This window comes from Scyliorhinus torazame, chromosome 7, assembly GCF_047496885.1.
Source record: "Scyliorhinus torazame isolate Kashiwa2021f chromosome 7, sScyTor2.1, whole genome shotgun sequence".
In the NCBI taxonomy this organism is placed as follows: Eukaryota; Metazoa; Chordata; class Chondrichthyes; order Carcharhiniformes; family Scyliorhinidae; genus Scyliorhinus; species Scyliorhinus torazame.
The window spans coordinates 99,745,455-99,757,743 of record NC_092713.1 but is presented as its reverse complement, the minus strand read 5'-3'; the positions used below and the strand labels follow the sequence as shown (position 1 = coordinate 99,757,743).

At 43.8% G+C, this 12,289-nt stretch overlaps 1 protein-coding gene across 4 annotated transcripts in view; it reads left to right on the top strand.

The window, feature by feature from the left end:
• The window catches only part of ror1 (receptor tyrosine kinase-like orphan receptor 1), a 439,534-nt gene that overhangs the window by 337,118 nt on the left and 90,127 nt on the right, over positions 1-12,289 (top strand). For all 4 annotated transcript variants that reach the window (XM_072511138.1, XM_072511137.1, XM_072511139.1 and 1 more), the window contains 2 exons: positions 1,712-1,999; positions 8,368-8,404. In XM_072511138.1, the coding sequence (XP_072367239.1) occupies positions 1,712-1,999; positions 8,368-8,404 (325 nt within the window). The remainder of the gene's footprint in view (positions 1-1,711; positions 2,000-8,367; positions 8,405-12,289) is intronic.

The window sequence follows — 12,289 nt, the reverse complement described above, 5'->3', positions numbered from 1 at the left end:
AAGCAGGGAAGTTCCACAGAGAGCAACAGGATAAATGCCCAGGTAATCTGTAATGATGGTTGAAGGATATATATTGGCCAGAATTGTGGTGTTGGTTACATTGCAGTTAATTGGAATCGCTACCACCCAGATGTTGATGGTAAAAAGCAGGAAATGCCGGATAAACACAGCAGCTCTGGCAGCATTGATGGTGAGAAAACCGAGTTAACATTTTGAGTCAGTGTGATACTGCTGCAGAGCTTGGTGGTGGTGTTGCTATTTCTGAAGGTGCTAAGACCCACCTAAGTACAATGACATGCATAGTAGGGACATTAATTTAGTTGTTGGTGACCTTTCTGCCATTGGTGGTTCAGCCTGACCAAACAGGACAATGATGGAGCGGTTCAAACAGTGATCTGTTCCCAACAACTGGGGAGAGTACGATGGACAGAAATAGCGCTACGGACTGGAACTTAAAAGCAGCAGTGCTTCTTAGTTGTACTGGAAGCAGCCAGTATAAGTAGGGCATAAGATCTAACTTCCAAGAGAATGGTGGGTGGTTATCTGCCTCATTGAATACTTAGTTTTATTAGTACACAATCAGTGCTATTAAAACTCAGACAGTCTGTATTATTTGTAAGACTCATGTTTACGGGGGTTTTGAAATTTTAATTTACTCTCATAAGCCTGCCAATAATCTCCTTGCATGTGCTGTACCTTCAGGCAACTCTGATGATTCACTACCATAGAATGACTCTGTTGGATTTGCCAGTGGAATCTGGAACGTGGTAGTTCCCATGTGGAGCAGTGTGTCTCATCTTGAAAGAAAGTAACAAAGTGTTTGGAATTTCCAAAGTAATAAGCAGTTAAAAACATTGCCAAGAGGTGTACAAGCTGCAACGTTTAAGCAATGATGGTTTTAGAGAAGTTGGCAGTCAAACATGTTTTGCGATAAATAGAGGGAAAGAAAACTTTAAACAGATTTGAAGATTTACCTTTCTTTGCTCTGTGTTTTACAACATTACAACTAAACACCCCGGGTTAAATGGTCTGAGATGAAAGTTTGTAAACAAGGACATGTTGAGACAGGGGTCAAATATTTCAAATCCAGGAAATTTCTTTCTATGGATATCAAGATTTCATGATTACATTATTTGCAAGTTAGTTGCCTTCATTATTTAAAAAAAGTTATTTTTTTTCTCCATTGTGTCCTTCTTGTTTCACTCGTCACTGAAGGTACTAATTTATGATGGGGACCATTTTGGGAGCTCCAGACAATTTTTATTACCTCATCTGGGTGCCCATTCTTCATGAGCTAAGAATTTATTCCTCCTGTTTGACCGCAGAGACCTCACATATGCTATATTTCATACCATTTAGTAAATATCATTACAACCCAGCCTAATCCTTTCCTCAGCTGACATCGACACAAGTATATTTAACCAGAATCAAATGTGAATATGCTACTCTGGGAGATTTGACTGATATTTGTTACTGTTCTCTCTAGTTAAATGACACTGATTCAACTAATTCAATACAGAGATAGTGAATGCAACCTAAAACATTTGTGGCTTGTATGGCTCTGTACCAAATGTCACAATGGAGTTACTCACTGATCATCTCACCAGTGCTTCGATTTTCTTGTTACTGAATATATTTTAATTTTCTCCTTCTTCATTGAACTGCTTTGCTGACCTGCAACTAAAGATGTTTTTGTAAAATTCTTTTTCAGATTATTATCTAATCCTGGATGAGCCAATGAATAATATCACAACCTCACTTGGCCAGACTGCAGAACTATACTGTAAAGTGTCTGGCAATCCACCCCCTACAATACGCTGGCTGAAGAATGATGCACCAGTTGTCCAAGAACCACGGAGAATATCCTACCGACTAACTAATTATGGTTCTCGTCTCCGAATTCGGGACCTTGATACCACAGACACTGGTTATTTCCAATGCGTCGCTACAAATGGACAAAAATCTGTTTCAACCACGGGTGTGCTTTTTGTCAAATTTGGTAAGATCTACATTGAAACGTTCCATAGTTTTTGAAGAAATAAAGCAGGAAGTTCCAACAGTAAAATCAGTTTTATATTGGTGCCAGGGTGTCAAGAGGGCTAAACTCAAACTGACAGCCATGACTTGCAGGCGCCATCGTCCTACTTGCTGTCAATTGTGGGGCTAATTTTCCTCAGATCCACTGAAAGCATTCTGTAAATGATTAATCGTGTTTCCTGCACTTTTACAATTCGCGCACCCCACATATCAGTGCACTGAGTTTCAGCCATGAAAAATTTGTGGTACAATGAACACCAACTGTGCACAATTAGTAGCCAAGAAGTAAAAACACACACTTCAGCAACGGTTCATAGGCTCCCAGACAATTCAGAACATTTGAAACACAAAGGGCAGGCTGCTCAGGCAAATGTTTTTCTGCAAATTTCTGATCCCTGGGTCTGAAGTCTGCCGTGTAGGAAACAGACACTCAATTTGATTTTCCCAGAATTTGCCAATTAAGGGCCAGATTAATCGGCTTGCCTTTCAATTAAGGATGTCAGGTAGCCTCTTGAAACTAGAGAGCCATGGGGGGGGGGGGGGTCCTCCAACACTGAAGAAGCAGCAGCAGCAGGATGCCCCAAAAGGAGGTGTTGTATAACCCCATCAAAATTCAAATTAAAAAGGGCCTTTGCGTTTGGGCCATCACTGTGGTGGGTGGTGGTGGGGAACCACTCCACAGGGATTCCAGTTGACCTCCAACAGCAGGCCTTAATGGACCCTTAGTAACTGAATTGGTTACCTGTCACTTGCAGGTAGGTAGCCCTGCCGCCCATTTACCATCCCACCGCTGGGAAAATGGCCTGGAGGCAGGATGGGGCTTGGATTCTGGGTGGGAGTGCCAAATTCTACACCCACATGGCCCTCTTCATTCTCGTGCTAAGAATCCAGCATCCTTATTTCACAGTGAGCTATGGAAGGCACACGACCAAGCCAAAAGTGGCATTAATATACTGATTCTCGGGTACTGTCATTAGTATTCCATAAAGTTCCAGCTGCGCAAAATGTTTCTCGTATCTCTGTTGTGAAAAACACCCGGTAGGGCAATTAAAGACTTGGGCCTGAATTTTCATCATGATGGAGAATCTTTGCTATCATTGCGAAAATGACAGAACAAGCCTGAAAACTGAAGTCCCACCCCTAAACACATAACGTACCGTTTTCACGGGGGCATGGTTGGGGCTGGGTCAGGATTTGCTCATGTGTATTTTGTGGAGTAGGCTATCCATATAACAGCAGCTATCTGAAGTCGTGATTTTTGTTAGCCAGGAGTGGGAAACACCACATGTGTAGATTAGACCTGTAGGATCAGGTCTAAACTTTGCGGAGTCCTTTGGAGAAATGCAGTACTTTTGGAGAGATAGGATAGCCCTGTGGATATGGTCCTGAGGAGAAGTTTAGGTGACCTTTGGGAGAAATAAGCTGCCCTTTGGGAGAGATAAAGTGCCCTTTTGGATTACAAAAGTGGCCATGAATGTGTGCAAAAAGTGCATAAACCCATTGGAGCTGTCAAGAGGAACTATCAGAAGTGTCCAGAGGAACTGTCAAACTGTCATGGCCTTTAAAACTTTATTTTATTTAATCTCAGCATGGCTCCTGAGGTCTGCCCACGGTGGATACTTGGTGAGTTTACATGGTAGGTGTTAAGGCAAAGGGTGGTGGGTGGGAGCATGAGTTGGCATTAAGTTGGCATAAGATGCGTGGGGGTGATGAGGGCTGGAAGACTGTTTTCTGTTTTAATGTTATTTTTTTAAAAACCTTTGACGAAGTGCCAGTGCACTGAGCCAAGCCTTCCCCAGACACCTGCGCCAGGCCCCCCAGACCCCCCCCCCCCCCCCCCCCCCCCCCCCCAATCGAAAATCCCAAATAACCGGGTTTGTGAAGCCAAGAAAGGTCCCGACTCTACTGGATTGAAAATTCAAGCCTTGGGTGATGGTTATCTAGTTAAGTTTGAGCAAAGATGAAGTACAGGTAGTTCCAGTGTGAAATCAGTTAAGGTAACACATTTAAAGCATCATACAACTTAACTCTGAAAGGAATTAAAGAGTGTTTGTTTAAGTTAGATTTTTTCCTATAGTATATTGATACTAATGCAGTGAGTAAACTTGTGGTTCGCCCTTATTGTCGCAGTGACTACATTGTACTTTTGTTACCACAATACTTAAAGCAGCAAAAGACTCAATCAATCAATCAGTATGAGATTGAACCAGTCAAGTCCTCATTTTTACCTGTGGTCTGTGTTGAGTTGGCTGATCTGACAAGATGATGGAGAACTCAATGTTACTGCATTAGAAAAAGGAGAAAAACATCAGACAGAGTTGTCGTTCCTGATTACTATATTTTGATTCATGATTAAAAGTGGGTGAGGACAGGATTGGGTTTGACTGCCATGTTAAATAGTTGAAGAGCCTGCCAACATTCTCTCTGTTGCTTTACATGTGAAGAATGCACACTTGGCTGAGGTATTTTCAAGAGAAAAGAACAGAAATCTTTATTTTATTTTTTTTCAAAGGCTAAGCCGGAAAGAAAGAAATGAAGGAAATGGAACCCAAATGCTCCTCCCCATTGGAAGTTCCTCACTTTGATCAGATCAAGGTGCAGGCATCAATGTAGCATAGTGCAATATGGGGCCACATCTGCAGTCCATCAATTACTAAATTTCCAATCGCTTCTGTTGCCCTGTTGGAAGGAGGCAGTGGGGGATTTGATACTTTCCATGATAAGGGAATGAGAATCATAGACATGTATTCTTCTCTCCAGTTCTACCTCACTACCACCTCTCTTGACTTCTCCCTTGTTCCTAAATGATCAGACTGTTTGTCTGACATCCAGTACTGCGTGAGCGGAAGTTTCTTCCATTTAAGCACTGGGAAGATTTAAACCATTGTTTTCAGTCCCTGTTCCGAACTCTGCTCCTGGCTACTAACTCCATCCCCCATCCTGACAACGTCTGAGACTAAACCAGACTGTTTGCAACCTTGTGTTATATTGACCCTGAGTTTCTAATATTAGGGTTGCAAAGGTTAATGTGGGGGACTGTGTAAATAGCACACCCCATTAATAATATGAGACACATGACCAACAGTCAAGAGGGAGAATGTTGCTCGCTTTAATACCGAGTCATGTGTATCTGGAAATAGTTTGGTTAAGTTGGGCTGATAACCTCTATGACTCTATATCCAATGAACCAGTATTTGTCCGACATACCTATGTCTCAGCAATCATTCCTCAGTCACTCCACCAACATACAACAGAGATGAGCTCCCAACCGCATATTTGTCTATTTTCACTAACTTTGCCCCTGCTTTGACTTCCCTGCTGCTGAAACCCTGATTCATGCCTGCGTTACCTCTAGACTTGACTATTCCAACGTACTCCTGGCTGTTGTCTCACATTCTATCCTCTTTAAACTTGAAGTCATCCAAAACCCTGCTGCCCATATCCTAACTCACACCAAGTTCAGTTCACCTATCACCTAACTCACACCAAGTTCAGTTCACCTATCACCTAACTCACACCAAGTTCAGTTCACCTATCACTGTTGTGCTCACTGACTTATACTGGCTCCTGGTCAAGCAACATCTTGATTTCAAAAATGTTCATCCTCGATTTCAAATTCCTTCATGGCCTCCTCTCTCTGTCTCACCTTCTGTCCTATAATCCGCTGAGAAATGTTCACTGAACTAATTCTGACCTCATGAGCATCCCTGATTTTAATTGCTTCACCATTAGTCGCTATACCTTCAGCTGCCTAAGCCCTTAGCTCTGGAATTATCTCCATAAACCTCTCCCTCTCTCTTTCCTTTTTTAAAACACTCCTTAAAACTTCTTTGACGAAGATGTTTGGTCATCTGACCTAATTATGTGCCTCGGTGTTTTTTATAACCTTCCTGTAAAGCCAGTGGGACATTTTTTCAAAAGTATGTTTGTTAAGGTTTTACATTTTGGCAAGCAAAGCAACAGAACCACAAGAACGATACAGCACAGCAAGGAACACATGGCTCCAAGTACATGAATACAGAGGGGGACAGGAGAACAGTAGTATAACTAGCTCAATACAATCATTAGACATAAGTTGATGCATCTGTAAACCCGACCAGAGAACAAGGGAGAAACAGGATAAGGCCAAGAAGACATGGTAAAATAGTGCACACCTTCCCACACGGCGATTGCTCACAATTGCCACGAGAGTTCAGGATAGGTTTTTCACACCACGTTCGGGTGAGCACCAATAGACATCACACTCAACTCGAGCAGTGTCAGGGACACCAATGAAAAAACCGCCACCTCCTTCCATTGGATACCAGAACCATCTGTAACCCTGCAGGCTCCACTCACAGATTCTTTACTCCCACCCTTAAAAAAAGAAAATATGTGAGAGTCTCCGTTCTAAAAAGATGGTGCAAATATACCACACAATGCAACGTAACCCCAATCTCAGGCCCAGTACAGAACAAACATCATTCCATATAGTTATATAGAGAGGACCAGAAGCTATACATTTGGATTCTGATCAGTGCTGTCAACACCTCCCAAGAAAACAAAAAGGAAGGAGAACAAGAACTACCAGGACTGGATGAGAGGATAACAAAGAATTAGGACCCCACCATGGGTTTGTATTCCTCTGGCCTTTGCCCATCACCCATTAATGAAGAAGGGAACAAGCTGCTCAGTCAAGCAAGAAAGCGTCCCGACCATTGGGGTTGGGGGGGCAGCAGGACATCAATCAAAGTACAGAACTCGGCTCAAACCCAGATCCCCATGCACAGACTAAGCAAAACCCAGCCTCTCCGAATGTCCCTAATAAGTGCCTTCGAGACATCCCAAGCTCCACGGGACAATAATACTAACCATAGCATTGGACCTGGCCTAGCTCAGCACATTCTGACACACCCAAATCAGCACCCCGAGGATCTCCAACGCACCCAAAACCTACACCTCAGCTGATCATGCACCTCACCAACCACACCCAGAGCAGTGCACCATCCCCATTTACACAAAAAACATTACGCCAATCACTGCCGGAGACTTGCTGAAGAATAGTCAAGACACCCAATAATTGGGTGCCCTGAGAGAGGGGACGCGGGGGCGCGGCTGAATCCCCCCCTCTGGTACATTACGGGGAACCTCCCACAGACCACCAGACCGGACCGGTAGTTATAACAGCACACTGCGCACCCAGATGAAGAGAAGGAAAAAACACCCAAAGGGAAGAACTCCCGAGCTGATCTGGGAATATTAGCTTCCACCCCGCACTGCACACCATCACAAGAAGGTTATTAAGGGAAACGACAGCACTGCCTCAACAGAGACACAAACACTGCATCCTCATGGAAAACCCAGTCACAATGAGGAGGACACTCATGAAACCACCATATAAGACCACTTGGAGGAGGGTTCCCAACTCAACATCAAACCTACCGACATCCAAGGGATGGGTTCCAACAATGTAGAGGCGTGGCAAACAAACTCTCTTCAACAAATCAGTCAGGGATTTAGCAAACCCAGCTCAATGTGCGCAGTGTCAGTCAATTCCTCCTATTCTAATAACTCTTAAAGGAAAAAAATGGACCCCAAAACACTCGGTTTTCAGCAAAAGGTTGTAAAAAAGACAGCTATACAGGGAGTTGCACAACAAAAGCCGAATGAAGCTTTCTCAGCTCAGTGCTACTATTTGTTGATTTCCTTTCACATTTCTAATTACTTATTCTTGCATTTCTCCATTTTCCCCTCTCCGTTCCTAAGGCATTGACTTATGCTGGAATCAGATTGCATGGGTGGGACCTTATGTCTGCACCGTATCATTATTTGTATGGAAGCACAGATAGAAAGCATCAGCAGACTGTTCAAATTCACAAGTGAAGTAGCAGCACCATCAAACCTGACCTGATTCACACCCAATAGCTGTGCACATTTTAGCAGGATATACTGCTGGTCAACAGGAAGCCTGCCTGATTTCTGCCTTCTGTCCTTCCCAGCCTAATGTTCTGACCATGATTTTAACAACCCTGCGACTAAAATCTGATCCATTAACCCAACACAGGCCAATGATTAAACCTGGAGTCTTCCTGTCTCTCTGTGACTCAGTTCCACATAATTTAATATATTTACTTATTCATCCATTGGGCAGTGAAATGGTTTTCATTTCAAACATCTGTCACAGATAAATGTCATCCCTTTCTGTCAAAATTTAATTTTCTATTCTTCACTATAAATCAAAGTATGAGACACCAGATACCTGAAGATAAGCAACACTTTACCACAAATTGAGGGCAAGGGAAAATGCCTGAACTCTAGAATATTAACACTCCATATTTTTCCCCCTTGTAGGACCCCCACCAACTCCAAATTCAGGAAAGGCAACGCAGTGAGTATATCTTTCTCAGTACTGTTACCTGTTTCCACAACTAATATTTATTACACCTTTCTGCTTCATGGGGACAATACATCAGTTCCCGAAAGGCGCAAAAGAGATTACATGAGTTTCAACATAAATTGGCTAAAAATATTTTTTTTAACTTGTAAATTGCATGTACAACTATTTGTGTAGTGCTTTATAATCACTTCTGTATGAGTGCTCTTCCTATGATGTCTATGTTTGTCATTAAACCAAAGGTGGAATCTCACGAATGAGCCTAGACCGTGGAACTCAAAGATTATTCCTCATTAGCTTCAGAAAGAAACAATTATACAACAAAGTATATGCTTTTATCTCGACTACTTGTACATGTGTTGAATTTGTTTGCCTTGTAGCTTGATTTATTCCCTTTCCTGCTTCTCCAATATTTCTCCTCTTCCAAAATTTGTCGCTGAAGTGATAATCCTATCAGTCTGCTTTTAGTCATGTCAGCTTGTACAGTCAGTGTATAGGACCTGCCTGATTGTGGAGCTTAGCAGAACAGTAAATATAGTAAAACATGCCAAGATGCTTCACATGAGCCTAATAAGATAGAAATCAACATCAAGCTGAAGAGGTCCATATTAAGACAGGTGATTTAATCAAAGTTAATCAGAGTGTCTTAAAGAAGGAGACTGAGGCAGAAAGGTTTACAACGGTAATTGCAGAGCTTTGGGCCTTGACTCTCTGAAGGTGCATTTGACAGTGGTGGAGTGAAGGACATGGGATATGCCCAAGAGGCAAGAGTTTTCAGAGGATTGTAGAGCTGGAGGATGTTACAGAGATGAAGAGCAGAGATTTGAAGGCAAGGATGAGAATTTTAAAATCAAGGCATTGGAAACTAGGTGCCAGATTTGGCCAGTGAGCACAGGGACGATGGGTGAAGGGGCACGATGTGAGATAGGATACCATCAGCAGGGTTCTGGATGAGCTCAAGTATTTAAAAAGTGGAAAATAAAGGCCAGTTAGAGTTTGAAGATAACAAAAGCACGGATGAGAGTTTCAGCAGTAAGGTAGACTCAAGACGATGGTTTCAGTCTTCCAAATGTTTGACTGGAAGATATTTTGGCTCATCCAGGACAAGACGTCAGGCAAGCAGTCTGACAGTGCCTGATGTCCACCATATTAGAACTCTGATAGACAGGCGCTGAATGATAAAACACTGGAGCTTAGTCTAATTGCACTTATAGGCTTTTATTTATAGAGCCAAATATATTGCATATCATGTGCCAACAACCCAGAAATCTCTTTTTCAGTCTGTTCTTATGTCAATATGAATATTTGTTAGGTAGTACAGAATTAGCGTATTGTTAAAAAAAAGTCATGCTGTCGAAGCATTTCATCTTGCACTCATCAGAACAGTCTGTCCTGTTGAGTACAAGATGAAAAACTTTGCCAACATGTCTCTTTTCAGCATTATCCATATGACCAGAGATGCATTGCCAGTTAATATCCACCACGTGACTACAATTAACACCTTCAGTACTTTGCAACCAAAATGAGTGGATTGCCTCACCCGGCATGTTGAGGTTTTTTGTAATATTTGTACTGCTGCTTCAGCACAAGCCAAGGATAAGAACTGGAACTTTTTGATTTGAATGGTTCAGTGTTAGAAATCATATTTAGCTATTGACCAGTTCATGCAACAATCTTATAATTGCAAGATGATATAATAATACAGTACAAGAGGCTGCCATTTGATCAAGCATGCCTGTGCTAGCACTGTGCTGAGAGAAAAGGCTACCCAAGTCATCCCATTTCTCTTCTCTTTCCCCATAGCCCTGCAAATATTTCTCCTCCTTTTTTTAAAAAAATATATATTTTATTGAAATTTTTTTTCCCTGAGCAACATTTTTCCCGCTTACAAAACAAGCGAAACGATAACAATAACAAAACAGAAATTTTTTAACTTTTTAACAATAATAATAATATACAAGTAACAAAACCTCGTACTCTATTGACCTATACTCAACTAAGCCTCCCCCCCCCCCCCCCTGGGTTGCTGCTGCTGGTCATCTGTCTTCCCTCTAACCTTCCCCTAGGTAGTCGAGAAATGGCTGCCTCCGCCTGGTGAACCCTTGAGCCGATCCTCTCAGGGCAAACTTTATCTGCTCCAGTTTAATGAACCCCGCCATATCATTTACCCAGGCCTCTAGTCCGGGGGGTTTTGCCTCCTTCCACATGAGTAGGATCCTGCGCCGGGCTACGAGGGACGCAAAGGCCACGACATCGGCCTCTTTCGCCTCCTGCACTCCCGGCTCTTCCGCAACTCCAAATAGAGCTAACCCCCAGCCTGGTTTGACCCGGGCCTTCACCACCTGCGAAATCACTCCCGTCACTCCCTTCCAATACCCTTCCAGTGCCGGGCACGCCCAAAACATATGTGCGTGGTTTGCCGGGCTCCCGCCACACCTCCCACATTTGTCCTCCACTCCAAAGAACCTGCTCAATCTTGCCCCCGTTATGTGTGCTCTATGTAGCACCTTAAATTGAATCAGGCTAAGCCTGGCGCATGAGGAAGAGGAATTTATCCTGCTTAGGGCATCAGCCCACATACCCTCCTCTATCTCCTCCCCTAATTCTTCTTCTCACTTTCTTTTTAGTTCGCCCACCGACTCCTCCCCCTCTTCCCTCAACTCTCGAAAAATCTCTGACACCTTGCCCTCTCCGACCCACACCCCTGAAAGCACCCTGTCCTGTATCCCCTGTGTCGGGAGCCGCGGAAATTCCCTCACCTGTTGTCTAGTAAACGCCCTCACCTGCATATATCTCAAGAAATTCCCCCGGGGTAACTTATACTTTTCCTCCAGTGCTCCCAAGCTCGCAATAGTCCCATCTATGAATAAATCTCCCACCTTCCTAATTCCCAACTGGTACCAGCTCTGAAATCCTCCATCCATTCTTCCTGGGGCGAACCTATGGTTGTTCCTGATAGGGGACCCCACCAGGGCTCCCCGCACCCCTCTCTGTCGCCTCCACTGTCCCCATATGTTCAGTGTTGCCGCCACCACCGGGTTCGTGGTGTACTTTTTCGGTGAGAACGGTAGCGGCGCCGTCACCAGCGCCTCTAGACTCGTCCCTTTACAGGACCTTCTCTCCAGCCTTTTCCACGCCGCTCCCTCACCCTCCATCATCCATCTACGTATCATTGCCACATTGGCGGCCCAATAATAATCTCCCAAGTTCGGTAGTGCCAGTCCTCCTCTGTCCCTACTGCGCTGAAGAAACCCCCTCCTTACTCTCGGAACGTTCCCTGCCCACACAAAGCTCGTAATGCTCCTATCTATTTTATTTAAAAAGGTCCTGGTGATTAAAATAGGGAGACATTGAGATACAAATAAGAACCTCGGGAGGACCATCATCTTAATTGCTTGCACCCTGCCCGCCAGCGATAAAGGCTGCATGTCCCACCTCTTAAAGTCCTCCTCCATTTGTTCTACCAGCCGTGTCAGATTAAGTCTGTGCAAGGTTCCCCAGCTCCTAGCGATCTGAATCCCCAAGTATCGGAAGTTTCTTTCAACTTTCCTTAGCGGTAAGCCTTCTATCTCTCTACTCTGGTCCCCTGGATGTATCACATATAATTCACTCTTCCCCATGTTTAACCTATACCCCGAGAATTCCCCGAACCTCCTCAAGATTCGCATAACCTCTATCATCCCCCCCCCGCTGGGTCCGACACGTATAGCAAATAGGTCATTCGCGTATAACGAGACTCGGTGTTCTTCTCCCCCTCTAGTCACCCCTCTCCATTTCCTGGAGTCTCTCAGCGCCATGGCCAGAGGTTCAATTGCCAGCGCAAACAACAATGGAGACAGCGGGCATCCCTGTCTTGTTCCCCTATATAATCGGAAATAC